This window comes from Alligator sinensis, unplaced genomic scaffold (assembly GCF_000455745.1).
Source record: "Alligator sinensis unplaced genomic scaffold, ASM45574v1 scaffold1014_1, whole genome shotgun sequence".
NCBI classification, from domain to species: Eukaryota; Metazoa; Chordata; order Crocodylia; family Alligatoridae; genus Alligator; species Alligator sinensis.
Genome location: NW_005842692.1, coordinates 384,835 through 406,407, shown reverse-complemented (window position 1 = coordinate 406,407; position 21,573 = coordinate 384,835). Strand labels below are relative to the sequence as shown.

Sequence of the window (21,573 nt, the reverse complement as noted above, 5' to 3'; positions counted from 1 at the left end):
GTGGGGTGGGGTGGGGGAGGGTTGTGGACACACTTGTGTATTGTCAACAGAAGTAGACTTGACTGACTACAATTGAGCATTCTGAGAAAGTGGTGTTGGACAGTTTCAAATTTCTGGGAGAAAAAACTGTCATGTGCACATTTACAGGTGCATCTTGTCACACTATACCTGTTCAGTATTACAGGAGGGTGTTGGGAATATTACTAAAGATCTAGGTGTTGTGCTGCCTTCATTGCTGACAGCATCAAGATACCATTTGATCCATCCTCAAGATCTGATTACCTTACTCAATATCTGCAAGAAAATACACTATGAATGAAAGCTAGCAGCCATATTTAATCTAATGTAAAGATCACTGGTGATTTGTGGGGGGAAAACTAGAAGATATGTGCAGATACTATTTTCCACTTCATCAAGAAGTGAGACATTCTTTCAATTATAAAGAACTAAGACAATGTGTTGCTTGTTTTCTGAATACAGACCAAGCAATATATCATCTACATCTTTGTCATACCCAGTTCCTTCTTCTGAGATGTACTGTACACAAAGCGTAATCTTTAATTTTTCTAGAAATTAATATTGGTAACTAGTTTGTTATCTACATCTACAATATTTTGCTGCAATGTATACTGGCTTTCCATTTCCATGGAATTGTCATGGCGCAGGGTCCAGTAGGATAGCTGTGATCTTCCTAAGGCCCCCTTTACCGTGCCAAGTTGACCCAATGGGCACCCTCAACTCTTGCCCGCCACGTCTTTGATGATAAAATATATATTTGGGAGGCTGCCTTTTAAACCCTTTAGGTCACGTTTTTGCTGGACACTCGGACCCCGTGGATTCCCGGAGCCCTGGTAGGTCCCGCTCCAAGATTGATGGTACAACGGGTGTTTCGCGGCACCGTAGCCTTATGGGCTATGCGTGGCTCCTACCACCCCTTTACCACACCCTAAGTCTTGCAGGTGGAACCAATGTTGTTCAGTCTGGGCCTTGGTATAATTTGGCCTCCCTTGTCCTCTCTGGGCCCTGCCTCTTTCAGTCTACGCCCTCGCTAGCGTGAGGGCTCTCCACGGCCCTGTCTCACTCTGTGCCCTCTCTGACTCTCAGGCTCTCCATGGCCCTATCCCATACTACACCTTCCTGGCACTCAGGCTCTTCGCAGACCTGTCCTGCACTACGCCTTCCTGTTGCTCGGGCTCTCCACTGACCTGTCCTGCACTACGCCTTCCCAGCGCTTCTCGCTGCCCCCCTTTCTGGGGTTTCTCGCTGCCCCCCTCTCTGGGGCTGGGGGCTGGTGCACCCCAAATGCTGCGCCCCTGCTTGCACTGGGGTGTCCACACTGCTGTGGGTCCCCTATGAGGCCTCCTCCATCCCCTAATAGCCTCACCCAAATCACCAGTTTTAAGCAGTAAACAAAACACAAGCCCCTTGGCTATAACATTACCTGAAGCCGCCCGGCTATAACAACGTTACTCAAACCACCCCAAGGATGATCCATCCTTTACCAGGCTCGGGGCTGTACCTGCGGTCAGGCCTCTCCTCTCAGCTTGTTCAGGGAGAGCTCCTTCCCCCCTGGCTGCTGGCAGGGAACTCCCTGCCTGGCTTCAGCCATGGAGTTTATATGTGCCAGGCCCTGCCCCCCTTCGGTCAGCTGACCGCTGGCAGGTGTGGGTCACTAACTACTCTAGTTGCCCTGGTGACCAACAGCTGGGCTCCTGACTCACTGCTAGGGCTTTTTCCCTAGCAGTTTCCCCTCTTTAGGAGCAGGGCACCTTAGTGCTCTGCGACAGGAATGAGTCTTAATTTGAGGGGAATTCACTAAAATTTGAGGATTCATAAAAATAAATATTAGCAATATAACAGGAGCATATGGGCAAAGAAAGAAATCAAGCACTCTGTAAATAGCATAAAAAATATTCACATGGTAATATTTCCAAGATATTTACTGAGGCAATCAATCCCCTGGGCTGGCTCCAGCAGACTTACTTGAGGGTCCTGGGGCCGCCTGGGGCTCTAGCAGCAGTGATTGGGCCTCGCAGAGCCTGGCCGGCAGCTGGAATATGGCTCTGGCCAGCCAGGCTCCAGTTTCAGGAGGCACATGCAGTTGTCACATGCGCCACCCCGTTTTTTTCTGGGATTTCCCGATATCTAAATTTGTCGCCACACTGCAAATATGCAGCATGGAAAACCAAATCACATGTGCAGGGTGCATTTTGCAGCCCATCAAAAGCCTTTGAGGGGCCACAAAATGCACGTGCACGCTTGTGTGGATGCAGCCTAGCAGTGCAAACAGATGACTGAAAATATTTATCGATATATTTTAAATGTCAATATTAATAATAAATATAAAACATTAAATACATACCTTTTCAAGGAGGTAGCCAATGACTAAAAAGCCTTTTCCACCAAGCATTTGCTCTTGCATGGCTACTGAACTCTTAAGAAGTTCAACCAGGAAAGCCAGTAAGGTAGCACTGCATGTAAAGTACAAATATTTATCAGATTTCACAACTTCTAAATCAGTCTTTATTGTTAAATTTTCACTATCAGCAGCTATAAGGTGAACAGAAACAAGCTTAAAGTGAACATTTTAAAAAACAGAACAGAAGTTGCACATTTTATAATGACTAATTTCCCATCAATCATTCACATAACACAAAACTTGAAGTGGAAGATAGTATTCAAAATAGAAGCAAAAAATCATCTTTGCCATCTCCACTGGTTTCACCAGGACTGTGCCATGTTTTAAACACCCATTCCTAGAACTTGCAGTCCTAGTCAAAGTCTTGTGCAGCTGAAAGGGACAGGAACTGATGAGTGAAATCCAGCTAACAGTACTAGATTGGTGCAGGTATGGGCTGTGTTGACAATCTTTTGAATGTTACTGTTAAATAATTTCAGAGCAAAATCTGTGGCCATTTCTGCACCACCATTCAGCACTTTTAGACTTTATAATTACTAATAGAACAGGGACAAGGCCTAAAGCTGCTACACTCGTACATGGGCCATGCTGCCCAGTCTGAGCACAACAGGACTTGTATTGAAGGCTCTCTGTATTATTTCCTCCAAAATAACCAGGAGGGCAAAGTCCAAGCTTCAAGGCCTGCCCAAACAATAAGGTTCATGTGCATCCTGGCATAGGCTGAGAATCCATGTCATGTATTTGGGAAAATGTTAAGAGGATACAAGTCCAAGACCAGCAAGAAAACCACTCAGCAGCCCAACAGTGTTCAACACCTCTCAGAGTGATGTGCTTAAACAACATAGCAAGACACAAAAGTCACAAAAAGCTACAATTTGCAGGCACACCAAAAGATAGGGGACAATTCAGAGGACAGACTTGCCATTCAAGTGAAGAGAATGAGAGCCAGGAGAGGCAGAGAGAGAACCATGTGACAGGTTAAGAGAAGAAGAAATCATTTTAATAGAGCTGGTCAGAGGTGATATAGAACGGAAATGAAATGCACTGATGATGCAGAGAGAGAGAGAAAGGGAAAGATATGTTGTCACTAGTTGTTGTGAAGTACACAGGAAGGGAAAAACAAATTCAGGGGAGGGAGAAAAAGAGAAAAAAATATTTTAAGAGCCAATTTTTTACAAATAACACATTGGAACTGAGGGCTGCATGTAATACAACGAATTAAAAACAGAGAAAGGAGCTAAAAACAATTATCAGTTTTCTAGAAAGAAACTCATTTAAAATTCCCTGAATATGCAGATACATGTTTATCTTTCTGTGTATATTTGGCTTTATTATAAAGATTCTCAGTGGAAAAAGAAAATTATGCAGTGGCAACTATGGAAGAAATGTAGAAAACATCCAATCTGCCCTTTATAAGTTTGAATTTTATTAAAAGTATCCATCCAGCTCAAAGTTCTATTGCTATTCAAACACAACTTCTGAATTTTTTAAAAACATCTTTTGAGACCACTTAATCCATGCCAGCACCAAAAATTTTTCAATACGCTCAGGGAAACGGGACAGATTATTCTTGGTGAGCAGTGTTGGCATATGAAAGTACATGCTGTGACCACAAAAAAGCATTTTGTTTTGCTTCATTATTGTAAGGTCATAATAATCAGTCTCAAACCACCTACAGTATTCTTTACAAATTGTCAGCAGTAAAAAAATATAGACAACATCCGGTTACTGTACTCCAAACCTTTTCATAAAATCAGCTTGTCAAACTGTCATACTAATTTCAAAACAGGTTAAATTCACCAGCTTTATTTTTTTCTATCTTAATAGAAGCTTCTACAATTTTATTTAACATCTAAAACAATCTTTTAACCATTTAATTTAAGCAACAGATCTGAAGATGATTCTCATATCTAACATGAACAATTTTACTCTGTGGCAGTTCATGGGAGGCATTTAAGTGTTTCTATATAAATGATAGATATGAAATATTAGATTGGTCTATATTTAGAAGTAACTAAAATATGCAGAAGCTAAGGCAAAAATCCTGCACAGATTTTACATCTTTACTTAGTATTACTGCAAGTAGTTCCAGTATCTTCAACAGAACTACTCGTCATATGCTAAAAGCAAAAGCATAAATCTTTAGGAGTTTAAGGTCCAGAACTATAAACATGATAGGACTGATACCATAATCAGAAATTATAACAGCTAATGAGTTTAACATGGGGTGAAAATAAAGCTGTCTCATGGACGTGACACTGATGTGAGACATAATACTTGGCTTCTGTTTCCAAATTCTATCAGTGCCCTACTGTGTGACCCCTTGCAAGTATTTTGTTTCTATCCATTTATCCGTTTTATCCACTTGGATTGTAAAACTCACAAGTAATGGATGTAATCTTATTACATCCTCATACAAACACACACAATGAGTCCCAATCTTACTTGAGGTCTATGAAAAACACTATAATATAAATGATCTACCACAAAAGCTTTCCCTTCATGAGAAAAAAACTATAGCAGTATATATGTATTAAAATATTTGAGGCAGAACATATTAATGGACCGCTGCAACCTCAAATAATGAAAATTCTAAGTACTAGAGAAATTAGAGGTTAAACTGAACCATCTCACATTTTCCTACAAATTTAAAGCAATTTAGGACATTACGGAATAAGGATACAACAGTACTGATGAACAGTAACACCCAACATCTGGTGAAACTGGTGAAAAAATGGTTGATTTATAATAGGTTTGCTTGACTATACAGATCTATTCCTCTGTGCAGTAACAGTCTCTCTAAATCTCAAATGGTATAAGTAAGAAATACAGGGCTAGTTCACAATTTTTTTTAATTGCCACTGAATATACTAAATGAAGGAAATGATCAAAAGAAAGGGAAAAAACCCAAAAGATTATATACTTTGAATTTGTTCCAAAAGCCTTGCTTAAACTTGCTCCTGTCATGATCTTGGGAAAGGAAAAGACTATACTAAAAAGAAAACAGTGGCCAAAGAAAATATTAATTAAAATAAAAAGGAAAGAGAAGAACCCACTTTTGTAATATGTAACATACATGCTTTGTACTACAGAAAGTTCAGTCTGCTTCCCTGGAAGGATCTAACAGTTGTACAAATCTCAAGATACACTCCCTATTGCCTTTTAATATCTGTAAAGACTGACTTTCCAACAGAGCACATAAATAAGACTAAAATAAATAATTGCTCACTCTAACACCATATTCTGATCCTAGAAGATACTGATCAGTTCATTTACAAGACTGGATCCATAGTTTTTAATGTATTTCTGGGGACATCTAACAAAATCATTTAATCATATTATACTGGCCATTCAAAATGTTAGTAAATGTGTTATACCTGAAAAATTGAAGTTTATAATCAATTTTTTCAGCAGAACCATACAGCCAAAAGGATGCTTTAACCGTGGTTACTGTTGCCATAGGGGAAATAATATTTATTAGAAGGCCACCTTCCAAGATGAATATTTTCAAACAGAATTTAACAAACTTACCAGAAACTAAAATGCATCAGATTGCTGCAGGGTTCACATTAAACTTGCAAAATTCTGTGCATTGCCATACAAAATTTCTCTCCATTCTTGCCTATTTCCAACTCCCCTAGATACAAAGGCAAATATAAAGGATACTTCAGCCCATTCCTATATCTCCTCTATACCATGTCCTGTCTAGGACACAACAGTTTGTCTGCACAGCAACTAAATTATAGGATACACACAATGGCAAGTATATGTCAACCAATACTGAGTCAAACACATACTATGGGGTTATGGGGTTTTTTGCCAAACAGAGGAGGATCTTAGGGCAAGAAAAGGTTTCTAGTAGTACTTTTTCATAAACAAAACTAGAAATAAAATTTTCAACTCATAGTATGAAACTCCTATACTTTTCAGTGGATGATACTATACTTCTTATTCTACAATTTAACATTTAATAGAGACAACAATAGTATCTGAAAGACTATGCATCTTATCATGGTTAACACCTGAAACTTAGTTACACTGATAATCTGCTACAAAATTCTCTTCCAAATGTGCCAGTGTATTCTTGGAAGGTCAGTAAAACATTTAGCAAGGGAGGTGAGTATGTTTATTATAAGTTGTCCATTACTTACAATGTGTGAGCTCACCATGCAAATATGGTCAAGGATGTCTTTCATACTTGTACTTGTTCATTATTTTCCTGGAGTCCTTTGCCTATGTAACTCAGTCACAATCAACTATTTTTATGGCAAAGGCATTATGAACCCAAGGATATTTATTAGTTAGCTTTTCTTGTAAATTGTTTCCCTCTTCTAGGCCATAGATTAGTACCTAGTATATTTTAATCTTTTGATCCTGCAATCATTTTTCAACATTCCATTCAAAAATGCCATTCCTTAAATTAAAATCTGACATGACAACTTACAACCCCCAACAACAGATTGTAGATATATGACTCACTGTTTTTTCTTGCATACCACACTCCTCCCCTTCTCCCCCTCCCCCCTAAACAAAACATACACTTTAGAAGGTAGAATAAAGAAAAAAGGCAAAATGCTGTCTGCAGGGGATCCTGACTACAGTGGCTGTAGCGATGACAAAGTTAACACCGTAGCTCTAACCGTGAAGGTTTAATTCTATCCTTTTCCTCCCTGAGGCTGGCAGAGGCAAAAGCAAGTCAGCCTGCATGCAGCAGTTTCACCCTGCTTCTACTCCAATTTTCAACTGACTTTTTGGGAAAAGGTGAGTAAATAATAATTCATCCAGAATGTGTTGGGTTAGGGTTAGGGTTGTGAAAAGTCACTATCTTCATCAATACCTCTACTTTTTCTTCTTTCCAGCAGTATTTCCTTCATATATTTTATCTTGTTAACTAACTTTTATCTTGGACTCTGTCACAACCCAAAGTTGTGGGGTTTTTTGTTTGTGTGTGCTTCGGCATCGCTAAATTGTGTTCCCGCTAAATTGCAGCTCTTTTGCACGGTGGAGTGTTCTGTTGCAATTAAGAACCCGCGTGCAGGAGCTTTTCCCGCCAGTTCTGTAGCCTTCTTTACATCGTGCATTTCTTTTGCATCATAGTGATGCACGGTACAAGGAAGTTCCCGCCATTTGTATTAAGATTTCCGCCACATTATTGGCCGATCTTAATCCCAGCTTTTTCCTTAAGAGGGCAACAGAGGTTTAATTTGTCGAACCCACGGAGCTTCAACAACTCCGGGGGGCCTATTTACTGAACCCCCGGAGCCTTAACAACTCCGGGGCATATAACCTCTAGCCTCTCCCCGTCGCCGATCGCAGTCCAGACGTATCCCTATCCTATGGACCCAATTGTCGAACCCACGGAGTCTTAACAGCTCCAGGGGACCTGGGAACCAAGTAACCCATGGAGATACAGCTGCTCCGTGAACGAGAATTGTTGAACCCGCGGAGTCTAAACTGCTCCGGGGTTAGGAACCGAGTCTATTAGAGTCCTCCACCGAAAACTCAAGCGGAGCTGTGCCTGGAAAGCTGACCAGCCTACACCGCAACCACCTTGGGTGTAAGTAAATAATCTTTTCAATCAACCATTACACCTCCGTGACTGATTCTAGCTCGAGCGTACCATACCGCGCCGCGGTTTTCTCCGGCCCTGCGTGCCCGGGCTGCTGGCCACAGCCTGTGTGCACAAAGACGGGCCCAGCTCGCCCCCGAGATCAGGAGCCGGCCCGCACAGATTCTACATTAGGTGGTCATTGGATGTCTAAGTTGGATGAAAACACAAGCAACTGTAGCTGTCAAGGTTTCTCATCTGCACAAACAGCGTGACAAACAAGTCGACAAAGATATTTTAAAGAATGAAAATCTCTAGCTCTCTGGATTCAGTTGTTTTTTGAAAAACATCTTTTAAACAGATTTCATCCACATTTGTTACCGTAATGATACCTGAAATCTCAACCTATTGCTAATAGTGAAAATGAATATATGCATAAAATTGTATAGTCCTATATAAAAAAAATGGTAAGTTTTGACACAGGAATATAGTACACTGTGTGGCAATTATTTTCAATTCACTAGAAAATGCAATATAGAATAAAGTATTTTATTTAAAGACAGTTACAAAGAAGAATGGAATACATGGTAGGAGCCTGCAACATCTCATGTTATCAGCAGGTAGCAAAGCTGTTCAGAAAGAGTAATAGGAGTCTCTTGAGTCACTGGTAGGTGACCCATCACTTCAGCTCAACGTACGGGGAAAAAGTAGTCCCTTAATATGTGCTGAATAGTGCTGAAGGAAGAACCTACGTAATAATCATCTTAACAGGTAAGGTTTGATCTTGGTTACATTACGGGCTTTTTATTAACAGACAGCATAAAAGGAGGTCACACCAAGACTTTACTTTGTTGACTGTGCTTATAGTGCAGTTTGGGAAAGGGTACCTAAATCAAGGAAACCCATCCTTGCTGGGTTTTGAAACAGCAGTTTGTAGAGCAATAAGTTTGGCCTGTTATAGATTTAATCATGGCCATTAAATTACCATTGTCACAAAACAAGAAGGGCTTTCTTTTACTACTAAACTGTTCAAACACTCACACTATTAGCCATGGGACAGGACCGCTCTGATGGGGTCAGGAGTAGGCGAGACTCTCTAGGGACTGGAGAAGATGTGATTGAGATCTCACCTCAGAGCAATTAGGTCACTGTTCCAGGAACTCCATCTGGTTCTCTGTCTCCAGATTATTATAAGGTGTGCCACCCCTCACCTGCCTTCTGTCTGACTTCAGGCTAATATGCTAAATACCTCTCTCCACTTACCCTCTGGGAGTGTGGATTAGGAGGGGTTCTGCCTCCTTGGTTTTCCCTTTTTCTCCCACAGAGTATCAGACATCAGATTTAGGCCGCAGAGTTTTTCATTCAACACCATTTGCAGTGGTACTGGGGTAGTAATGACATTAGATGAATGACTGCTGACTGCAGGAGGTAGAGGGGGATGAAGGTTTCAACATGCCACTGTCCATGTTATAGTGCTTGTTTCAGCACTACTTCAATCCCCACCCTTAAATTAGTTGGCTGAATATTGTATCATCTGAGGGGCTAGGAAATTCTGAAATCTGGAAAGGATTGCTCCCCCCTCTGGCACACCTGACAGACAGTGCATGCTTCAACCTTAAATCTAGTATCCAGGAGGACTCATTGTGGGGAATTAAAGTTTAATCATCAAGTCTAGAAAATGTTAATACAGTTAGTGCATTAAAAAGGCTTGGGTTTGAGGCACCTTTATCTTAAAGGGCTGCATATTGGATTGAAGTCAGTGCCATGGTCAGATAACTTGCTTCCATATTTTGACCTACATGAGGTCTCATCCATCTCTGCTAGCTCCAACATCACCTAGCCAGGGTCATTTGACCCCAGCATTCTTTCCTGCCCAGGGCAGGGGATCGAACTTGATGATCTGCTCAGGTCCCTTCCAACCCTACCAACTATGAAACTATGAAACATGGGGAGGAAAGTGGGTTGGATACTGGTTTCCCATTAGGGCTCCTGCGCAGAACTGATGGTATAAAGGTAAAAACAGCTTTTACACCAAACCTCAGGTCAGTAATGCCTAAGGCCACAGCTGCCAGTGGGGAACTGGACTGAAACAATCTTGCTAGTTAACCCGAGGTAGTTTATCTCAGTGTAGTAACAGTTTCAAATACATTTTTGGCTTCCATATTTCAACCATAACGAAGAGTCTGGTCTCTATGGCTACTTTTAGATATTTTTTTAAAACTGCTTTACCTGAACAAACAGCGCATAACTTCAACCCGGTTCTGCAGCATCTGTATAGATTGAGTGCCTCAATCAGCTATTAGATGGAAACGACAGAAAAGCCCCACTAAGGTACCTGATCTATACAGACACTGAGCGAGCCAGGTCTAACTAATGGACTGCCTCTTCTGGGAATGCACTGGGCTCAGGGCAGGAACGCACTGAGTTTAAAGTAAAGCACCGTTTTGTTTTATTTTTTTAACGTCTGCAAGCAGCCTATATGTAAAACAATGAGGAGAGAGATTAGTGACAGGAAAAAAAATATATACAAGACCAGATCAGAGTAGAAGTGATAAGAACAGCACTGCTATGGACTAGCAAATTAATAGAAATAAATATAGAGAAAAAGATTCAAATAATTAACTTATCCCACTACATTTCTCTCTTTTGCTTTCTATTTTGCTTAACTCAGTCATCCAAAAGCAGATGTGGGGTAACTGCAAACTGAAGGCAGGAAGAAGACAAAGGCAACATTTATACACAAAAAAGCTGAACAGATCAGTGATCCTGAAAGGTAATTGATACACCAAGGCAGAGAAGGAACTAGCAAGTATTCAGAGTAGAAGATGAAAAACAGACTAGGAATGCTAGCCTGACATTTTGACCACTGGTGCCCTCCATAGTTTCTCTCAAGATGCAACAGATATATTTAGCTAAAAATGTAGAAGAATGCCATAACTAAAGCAACTTAGATAACTGAATGAATTTTAATTATTTTAACAAATTAATCTGGGTGTTGACTCCAAAAGTCAATATCTGAACATTTTAACCAGCTCCAATCATTGTATTTCCTTTCTTAAATATGTGATAATGTCTATATTATTCTTTGATTCCAGTCTATTGTATGCAATCCAAGACTATAATTTAAGAATATAAGTACCATACTGGATCAGACCAGTGGCCATTCCAACCCAGTATCCTGTCACCAACAGTGACAGAAGTGGATATTACACAGGGAGAACACTGAAGTGGATATCTTTAGAGTGATCAATACCCTCCCTGGCATCTGCCATTTATTGATTTAGAGTGCAAAGGGAAACATCACCAACAATTCTGTTCAATGGCCCTTTTTGATCCTGGCTGGGCTGTCTTCCTCCAGGACCTCCTGTCACAATGAATTCCATAAGTAAACTGTGTTGTGTGTAAAAAAGCCAACCAAAAAACCCCACCCCCCACCCCCCGCTATCTCTATTAGCTTTAATCCTGTTGGGTGCATCTACATGGTGCCATATGGCGATGTTGCTATGCTGCTGTGCTTTAGTAATTCCTTAGTAATTCCTTCTGGAAGTACTAAAACATGACACAATACAGGCAGTTACTGCGGTGTACACGTGACACATGATTAGATTTCACCACTGTGTTGCTGCAGCAGCGCACTATACCTGGGAAGCATGCTACTATGGCAACATAGCTGGCAATCATGTGTAGACATACGTGATCACATCACTGTATCATACCATACGGCAATGTTGCTACATGACCATGGGGCAACATGTAGACGTGCCTGTCACCTACTAATTTCAGCATGTACCTCCTAGTTCTAGTATTCTGGGATTTGGTGAACAACAATTCCCTGTTCGCTTGGTCCACACCCTTCATGATTTTACAGACCTCCATCATACCCCCCCTCCCCCCAACAGTCTTCTCCTTCCTCCCAAACTGAAGAGTCCTAGCCATTTTACTCTCTCCTGGCATGGCAACTGCTCCAAACCCCTGATCATTTTGGTTATCCTTCTCTGTACCTTTTCTAATTCTATTGCATCCCTTTTGAGATGAGACCTGCCCACAAAATTCAAGATGTGGGTGCACTATGAATTTGTATAATAGCATGACAATGTTCTCCATTTTGTTTTCAATTCCCTTCTTAATGATAACCAACCTTTTCTTGGCTTTTTTGATCACTGCTGCACATTAAGATGACATTTTTAGAGAACTATCTGCAATGAAACCAAGCTCTATTTCCTGAGCTGTAACAGCTAGTTCAGAGTCCAACATGGAGTAAGAGTTTCTAGGATTCCAGGTTAAGAATTAGTAGGATACGAGTATTAAACATAGGCACCATGTCTTACTTTATCCCTGAAATGCTTTAAACAATAAAAATCTTCTTACTTCTCTTATGATTTTTCTCCAGATGTACTCAATCTTTGCTTTTTGGTAATACTGTCATATGAGTAATCCTTCCATACTATAATCCCAATGCACATGTATCAAAAGAATTTAGCTGCATCACAGCAACTAAAGACATGCTACTTCTCTTGGTAGGAATTATTTAAGAAACAAGAGGAAAAGTAAAAAGTATTAAGATCCAAGTTGTGTGATTTCCCTTTTGAACAAGGCACTATAAGGCCATGACAGACCAAGAGAATCCCAAGAGAAACCATGAGTGTACAGCTGTTCAGGACATTTTTCCTCATAGAAAAAACAGTTGATCCAGGAGAGAAATAACTTTAGACCAACCAGAGTTAAATCATTCCCAAGACAGTTTTTCCCTAGGATAGCAAATGTCTGTATACATTCTCTTCTGAGAGAAGCAAGAACACACTCCTCCAGCAACCCAGGGTCCTTTGCTCTCTCCCCTCATCTCCTCCCGGGGACAGTGTTTCTGACTGGACTCTGCTGCTTTAGCCAAATAAGGTACATGACCCCTTCAAAATCTCCACATCATGTTGCAGGGAGACACAAGCAGCCAACTGCCTGACTGGGTCAGCCAACTAAGGGTGCCCTGTGCACAGCTTCTATCTGTCACCATCCAGACTTAAGGGGCATTTTTACACATGCATGCACTGCATGCTTTGAAAAGCACCCGGCGCTGAGATGCATGTGGTTGTATAAGCAGCAAAATGCATGTCAGCTTGCAGAAAATGGTGGTGGTCCACTTTTGAACTAAAACACAATGGTGTATTAGTTCAAAAGCACACCACCACCATTTTCTCTAGGCTGGTGTGCATTTCGCCACTTATACAACTAAGTGATGCAGCGTGGTGCGTGTCAGCTTGTGTACAGAGCAGACTCGATTAATCAAGTCTGCTCCAATGTGGTGGATCTCCAGCATGCCTCAGCGTGAAAAAGTATGTGTATAAATGCCCAAGGAGTCTGCAGAGCACACTGAGATGTGTGCAGAGGGCCCCCCTAGCAGTATGGCATCAGCACTGCAAGATAGCTGCTATTCAAGGGCTGAACATTTGAATGTCTGTTCAGGCATCTCCAGATTAATTTTCTACCAGGCAAACAAACCTGGGAGAATTCTCCCAAATTATTTGAACATGTGTATTCAGCTTAACTGATGTACAATATAAATCAACGAATCTCAGCCAAGGTGTCATGGCACCTTGGAGTACTGTGAGATCCTTTCAACAGTACCACAGGATGCTGCTGAATATTGTACTGTTAGATATGTGAACACCTACACATGATTCACAAGTTAAACCTGGATATTGCAAATAGGAATCTGTAGTGTCAAAACATTCTAGAACCTGTTGTAGACTTCCTGAGTTTACTGCAAGATAAGAATTGCTCTACTGTTTTTCTCTAGGAAAAAAAGAGTGAAAACTAAGACCTATTATTTTCAGAGGGGTGCCTTGAGTCTAACCAGTGGTGCTTTGACTCTAAAAGGTTAAGAACTATTGATCTAAAAAAAGAAAAAAACCCTGTTTTTATGGTAAAAATGTAGATTATATTGTTCTGTTTTTATGGAGTAGGTAAGTATAAGTACCTCTGAAGTGTTGACAGCAAAGCTGTTGGATATTTTATTATTTCACTGCTCAAAAGTAGAGAGGAGATCAGACAAAGATACGGATAGTAGAAGTAACAATATCATTCCCAAAAAAATTAACAGCATATTGGGTGCATCAACAGGAGTATCATGTTATAACAGGAAGTTATTTTTCCAGTCAATTCAACACTGGCTTCACTGGGAGTATTGGGCACCATTCTTGGGCACTGCAGAGTCCAGAAGAGATAAAAAATTACTAAATATTTTGAAAATGCAATGTATGAGAAAAGGTATGAAGAAATGAGCTGATTTAGGTCATGTACAGACATTCAGTTTATACTGGAAGAATCACTGCTCTCCCAGGAATAACCACAAGTACAGGCAGTCCTCAGACTTACAAAACAATTGGTTCCTGAAAACTGAGTCTTAAGTCAATTCAATTTTTCCATAGGAACAATGTTATAAATGGGGGATTGGTTCCTTTGACAGTTGACACAGCTGTCTCTAGCTGGTAAGTCTGATGTGGTGGGTGAAGAGAAGAGGCTGGGGGGGGGCAGATCAATGCCACCGCAGCAGGGGAGGTATTGGGGCTGAGGCCAGGACCCAGGCTGGGGCAAGAACTGCCCAGGGAGGGGGTGGGGTGGCTCATGCTGCTGCGTGCTGCCGGTTCAGGAGCTGCTGCTCCCGCCAGCAGTCTGGGAGGGCATGAGGTGGAGGCATGTGCCCCAGGACCTACACAGGGCGGATGGGGCCAGGGCTACACTGGGCTGTGCTCCAGGTGGAAGGCGCTGGGAGCGGGGGCTATGCCCCCCTTGCCGCTCGCAGCCAGCATGAGACTGAGCTGCTGTGCTGCCTCTGGACAAGCAGCATGCAGTGGCAGGAGCCAACCCATCCTCCTCTCACCACTCAAATGAGCAGTGGCTTCGCCCCGGCTGGGCAAGCAGTGGCAGGGCATTGGGGGGGGATGCCTTTGGATCAGGGCAGGGCAGGCAGCAGAGAGGGGCTTATGGGAAGGTTGCAGCGAGTTTTCAGGTGGCACCCTGCCAGGGCAAAGCCTCTGCTCATCTGGGAGGTGCAGGGAGGCTGAGCTGGCTCCCGCTGCTGTGCACCAGGACTTGTCCAGGGGCAGCGCAGCGGCTCAGGCTTCCGGTGGCCCCACCTGGGCTGGGCAAGCAGCTGGGGACACAGGCTGCCTTCCACCTGGAGTGCAGCCCGGTGCAGTCCTGGCCCCACCCACCCTGCGCAGATCCTTGGGCACATGCCTGCACCCCACGCCCTCCTAGACCAGCAATGGGAACAGCAGCAAGAGCCACCAGACAAGCCGCCACACAAGCAGCTCCTGGACCCATAGTGTGCAGTGGCACGAGTCACCCCACCACCTCCCTGAGCAGTGCTTGCCCTAACCCAGGTCCCAGCCCCAGCCCCAATCCCTCCCTCACTGCAGGGGCCTTGATCTCCCCCCCAACCCCCCTTTCCCTCCACACCACCACAACAGACTTACCAGCTGGACGCAGCTGTGTCAACCATTGTAAAAGTGAAACCGGCACAGGAACCTCAAAATAGGTTGCCAATTTATAAAAGTCGTAAATGTTGTTTGTCATAACTCAAAAAGTCATAAGTCGAGGACTGCCTGTATACAGATATTCAGGATTTTACTCCCAGAGCAAAAACGGCTGCTCCAGAAAAATAACAACCTAGGAACAAACAGGGTTAAATTGCTCCTGGGAGAGCAAGAGTCTGTGCACATGTTCCCTTCTGATTGAAGCCACAGCACAGTTCTCCAACAGAGCAAGGAGCAGAACATGTTCTCACAGTCTCCACATTAAACTGCAGCAATCCACAGGCTGACTAGTGCTCATGTCTCAAAGCAGACTAAGAGAGCCAGCAGAATCCATAGAGACGCATGCACAGGGCCCCTCCTGGCTGATCAGCTGCTGTGCAAGGTCTCTGCTCTTTAGAAGCTCAGCATTCAAATGTCTGTTTAGGGTTCTCTGGGTAAGTTCTTCTACCTACCAGGAAAATAAACTCAGAAGCATTCTTCCTGGTCAGCTGATTGTGTGTATGCAGCCTTAGTCCAGAGAAGAGAAAACCAGGGTGCTATTTAATAATAGTATTCAAATACAAAAAAGTGATTGTATAAAGAAGACTACTATATGGAACCTTCCTATATCTATAGAGAGATAATTTTATATATTTATAGATTAACAAATTTAAAAATTGTTTAAAATGCATTTAAAAACAAAAAGTGATAAAGGGTATGAAAAGGGAATATTGGGAAGTGCAATTATAACTTTTGAAAAATGAAAGGGGTGGAATAGACATGTTTCAACTAATAAAATACATAAAATAAGAAAAGTCTAAAATAGCTGATTAGATAAAGGCACCTCTCATCTTCATCCCTGTTCTCCCACAGCAAACCATGGTCTACATAACCTCAATGCCTCTGCATCTTTCCCTTCTTTGCTCCTTTCTTTTATGACCTTCTTTCTATGCCAGTCAAAGTCCTTTCTTCCCTAATTTTTATTCTCCTGCTTCCTTGTTTATTTTAACTCCCTTTTCTGATAAAAGTCTAAAGTCTCATTCTATCTCTGCACTATCAAAAATAAAAAGATAAGTACTGAATATATAGTATATGCCAGCGTCCACCTTAATAATTTGTTTTTATGTTACATCTCTTCCCCCAATTCATCAGTCTAGTCTTTTAGAATATATGTTCTTCAAAGCAAGGTTTTTTCTCTTGATATAGTATATAGTACAATGCTAAATATGGTGAATCCCAGATCCTGTTTAGAAATTAATAAATAATAATCTGATTACATAAGAGCTTCAGCTTGTGAAGGAAGTGCAGGAAGTGCAGCGCTTGACTGAAGCAGAGAAAGCTTTAATGTTGCTGAAGTTCAGCTAACTCCATAGAATGGTCTCTGTATTCTAAAGTTATTTTTGTGGATGTTTTCACAAGAAAGGCCACAGAGTAAAAAAAGAATTAGAGAGATCATTAGTCTTTCTAAAATTTATATTTAAATCTCACTGTATTTCTTCAAATAGAAAAGTCAATAATTCATTCTTTCACTCTTTACAAACTCATTTGTTTAATGGGTGGACCATTAAGTCAGCACAAAGAGAGAGAGAGAGAAATAACTCATGCATGCTCTTCCCTAACTGCACCAATTAATTTTGTCTGCTTCTATGCCCCTGAAGTCACAGATATATGCATATTTAAGAAATAATGTGATAAATGTATCTATATTAAAGGATATTGATATAAACTATTACAATGCAACTGTTAATGTTTGAATGATTCTGCACTAATAAAAACGGAGCAAAAGCACTTCAAGTTTATCTTTCTTCATTCAGAGTCCGAGTGATTAGCTAACAGGTTACACTTTAGGATCATACAGACATGAGTTAGATCAAAACAGCTGATGAGCTCTCCTGAGCAATAGTTTTACTAAAATGTAAGTTTCTCCCTTAGAGCAGCTAAAATGTAGGTTTCTTCAGATCATACTGAAATTGTGTAAGCATCAAAAAAGTATCTTTCAAAGCAAAGACAAGCTCTCTGTCTGTGTATAACTTCGGTGAAAAAAAAAGAGTAATCAATATGCAGGCAACAAACAATTATAGTTATTTTTTGAGAACTGTAGGCATTAGTTATAACATTTCATTTGAGAATACACACAGAAAATGTGAATTTTCAATGCAGTTTTTAGAATGTTTGTGTCACTCTAAGGGAACACACAATTTGCCACAATTTCACAAGACTAGGTTAACTAGTAATATTAAAATGAAAAAAGCAATTTCATTTCACAGACTCTCTGCCTGTGTATAACTGGGTGCAGGGGGGGGGAAGAGAAATCAATATGTAGACTGAGATGAATGCAAAATGTTTTTTTTTTCACTTTTTTCAAAAGTTTTAGTAACTTCAATAATGACACCTCTTCCATTTACCACTCTTTTAAAAATATCAATGAATTTGTAAGCAACTAAAAATCTCGCATTTCCCATACATTCTAATGTCAAAAAAGTTACTGTATCTAAGGATCATAAAATCACAATAGTACAAAAAGCTAAACAATTAATACACTTCCTACAAACTACCCAAAATTACTGCAATATACAAGCCAGAATACAAATACTCATTCTAAGTAGAAGAATCACCCTCCCTTATGCCTGGCATAGAACTAGCCATAAAAATGAAAATAAACTGGTTTGCATTGCGCAGTCCTTTTAAAAATAGAATTCAAAGCAACGAGGGAGATTTTAAACTGACACAATAAAACACTGCTTTCTAGAAGGTCCTTTGGGACCAGTTGCTCATTTCTCTATAATTTATACATGGACAAATACAAAGGAGAATCTCAAAGAATATTTTTCAGTTTTACTACACCCTGCTTCTGTTACCCTCCTCATGTGAACCACCACTGGGTCACATCCATCATTCTCAATAACTCATAGCTCCTCCTGCAGCACTAGATAAACACCCCATCCTGCGGGAGCATGTTGCCCTTCAACAGACTGATTTCTTAACTGCAGTTACTGCAGCTCAGGTAGATAGACAGAAATTAACTAAATTTCAGCTTAGGAATTGACAGAAGTTTAGCAGTTCTAAGCTGACTAATTATACAAGCCTGTATCCAGCTTCTACAATTTACAACCTATACTAAATTCTATGTAACCACAGCCATAGTGCTTTCACAACCTGAGTTAGTTTAAATCTTTAAGCCATTTTGCTTTAAAGTATCTTGGGTATGTCGAAAAAGAACTGAAATCACAGCAATACTACAATGTAGACATACCCTAACTCAGTGCAACCCTGCAACTTCTTACATAGCATTGTTACTACAGAAGCAATGTCCTTTATTAATTTGGAGTTGAACTAGAATAAAAAGTGAACTAAAGAGAAGCTTGATTAAGAAAAATCTATAGCATTATAAAATATTTACACATCTGGTCAAAATTTAAAAACTTCACCACTGAGATTGCATATTCTGAGTCCATCTAAACTCAGTACTTAAGGTAGTAAATTATTTTAATTTTTCTACTTAATTCCCTATGGCTTAAAAAAAACTTCTTAAGGAGGTAATGTCTTACAGATCAATGATAAGCACCTTTAAAATCATATTTATTTTAGTTCAAAAACAGTACACAAACAGCACAAGTTACAGCATTTATTTTAACAACTTACCACAAGAGAAACTAAAATGTTGCTAGCTTATTTTACTGATATAAGAACTTGATTAAACAAAGCTTACCAGACAGTTGTTTCTACTTGACTGTCATGTAGCTGTCGATTGTCTAATTGAGCAAACAGAGGAAAAAGAACCTGAATCCCTCCAATCGAATGAATTGCACTGTGAATTGAGTGGGTTACTATAGCTTTCACATCCTATGTTAAAAAAAAAGACAAAGGTTTCTCAAACATTTCTATCAGTATATGACATATAAGCCTGTGAGATAAGAAACTAGTTACCTTTTGAGCTCTAAACTCTACAAATACAGTGACTTCCTATACGCTATAAATCACTTTTATAATCTTCAAGACAGATGAATTACATACAAGAACAGCTTACACAAAATAATACTTCACACAAGACCTTTCTAGGTAGGGACCTATCAAATTTATGATGGAAGTGGGGTATGCTGTGGCTCCTATGATCTTGCAGGTTCTCCCACATGCCCTGCAACTGGTGGAGGAGACCTGCTTTTGGCTCACTCCTGATCAGCAGGGAGGCAAAAACTGCAGTTTTAAATATGGCACCATTTTTGCCTCTCACCACTGGTTGGCTGAGGGGCTCCAGATGGCCCTGCTGTTTGCTGCTGATGGCTGGAGAGGCAAAAATAATTCCAGTTTAAAACCACAGTTTTAGTTTCCCTGTTGATCAGGAGGGAGTGGCGGGGTCCTCCACTATTCAGCAGCAGGGAATAGGGGTGACAAGGGGTCAGGTGCACATAGGGGAACATGCAAGATTAAAGGAGTGACCCTACTTCCACCGTGAATTCAATAGGTCTGTTATTATAGATAACATCCTCTATTGTCCTTTATTTAACATCCTTTATTGCACTTTGGTACAAGAGGAGTAAATATAAATATTTAAAATTGAGAATTCTTTAGAGGACTCAATCTGAACATTGAACTGAACATATTTAAACTTACTGATTTCATTATCTGTTTCACTCAAAATGACTGGGCTGGGAAATAAGTCTGAGAGCCCTCAACATATCACAAGCTATAGTTAGTGGTGTAAAATATGCATTGCAATCCATTATTTTTGGCTCCAGACCAAGCAAAAGAAAGACTTAGGTGGGAATGATTGTTTTAGCTGTAAATTAACATTTGTTTTTAAAATATAAGAAACTGTAAATGCAAATATCTTGTGTCAATAACAGGAGTGTTGCCCTGTGAGGTCAGGTCAACTCTCAGGATCTCAATATTGCGCTTAGACAGGAGAATGTGACACAATTGCACATATACAAACACACAAATCAATAAGGTGCATACACACACATACACACACTACCAGTTCAGGCACATACACATCCAAAGCAGCCTAGGCACATGCATACCTATCACCAATCCAAGCACATACACACTACACACTAAAAATTAGACAAAAATCAATTGTCAATACCCGCACACTCGGTACACATACACAGATCACTACTTCATCTATCATGCACACAATGAGATATAGATATAGATATATCTATCTATACACATACACACATACTCACCAGTTCACATACATACAACCCACCTACATATAGGTAAGTTCCTAACTTGGATGGTACGGTATGTATGTGTTCCTAACGTGGATGGTTCGGTATGTATGTGGGTGCTTGGGGTTCCTGGGATACTTGGGGGAAGGTTAAGGTGAGAGAAGAGAGTTAAAGTGTAGGGAGTGAAAGTTGCCAGAACCAGGATTAGAACTGGTGGACTAGAGAGAAGCTGACTGAGGAACTGAGACTTGGATTTATTTAAGATCAAGTGGCACCAGGGTTACTCGAGGTCACTGGTGCATGGGAGGGGGAAAAAAAAAGAAGCCTGGTGGCAAGGGGAAGACAGCCAGGAAAGAGAGAGAGACAGAAACCTGGGAGCTTGGGGCTGGAAACTGAGGCAGATAGCTGAGATATTGCAGGGCGAGGGGCAGATACGTGGTGGCAAGGAGGAGACAGCCAGGAAAGAAACTGAGGCATAACCCTGGTTGCTCGGGGAAAAAGGAAAAGGCAGTGAGGATAAGACAGTGGCAAAGAAACAGGGGGTTTGGAGGCAGAGAGGAGCTCAGGGCTGGTGTTGGAGGTGGCAGAGAGCCAGAAGCAGGAGAGGGAGAAATGAGACAGAAGTTAGAGGGGCAAGGAGCAGAGATTGGAGCAGGGTCAAACCACAGTAAAGCAAAACCCAACTCAGGGGTCCAAATAACAGGTTTATTAAACAGACAACACACTACACAGCCCCATGAAGTTATTGGTTCACACACACACACACACACACAACCACTCACAATGGCAGCAGGAGAAAGAGACTCAGTGGAAGGGCTGGAGTCCAGGTAGGGAAGAGAAGCAGAGTCCAAGTCCTTGGTTGAAGATGGGGTGGGGGTGATAGCTACCTATCCAGGCTGGAAAGGGGTCTTTGTCCAGCAG

At 41.1% G+C, this 21,573-nt stretch overlaps 1 protein-coding gene across 1 annotated transcript in view; it reads right to left on the bottom strand.

Annotated features, from left to right (window-relative positions):
- The window catches only part of NBEA (neurobeachin), an 827,350-nt gene that overhangs the window by 441,085 nt on the left and 364,692 nt on the right, over positions 1–21,573 (bottom strand). The window contains exons 12-13 of the mRNA XM_025215995.1: positions 19,188–19,321; positions 2,363–2,471 (exon numbers count right to left, since the gene is read on the bottom strand). Of these exons, the coding sequence (XP_025071780.1) occupies positions 2,363–2,471; positions 19,188–19,321 (243 nt within the window). The remainder of the gene's footprint in view (positions 1–2,362; positions 2,472–19,187; positions 19,322–21,573) is intronic.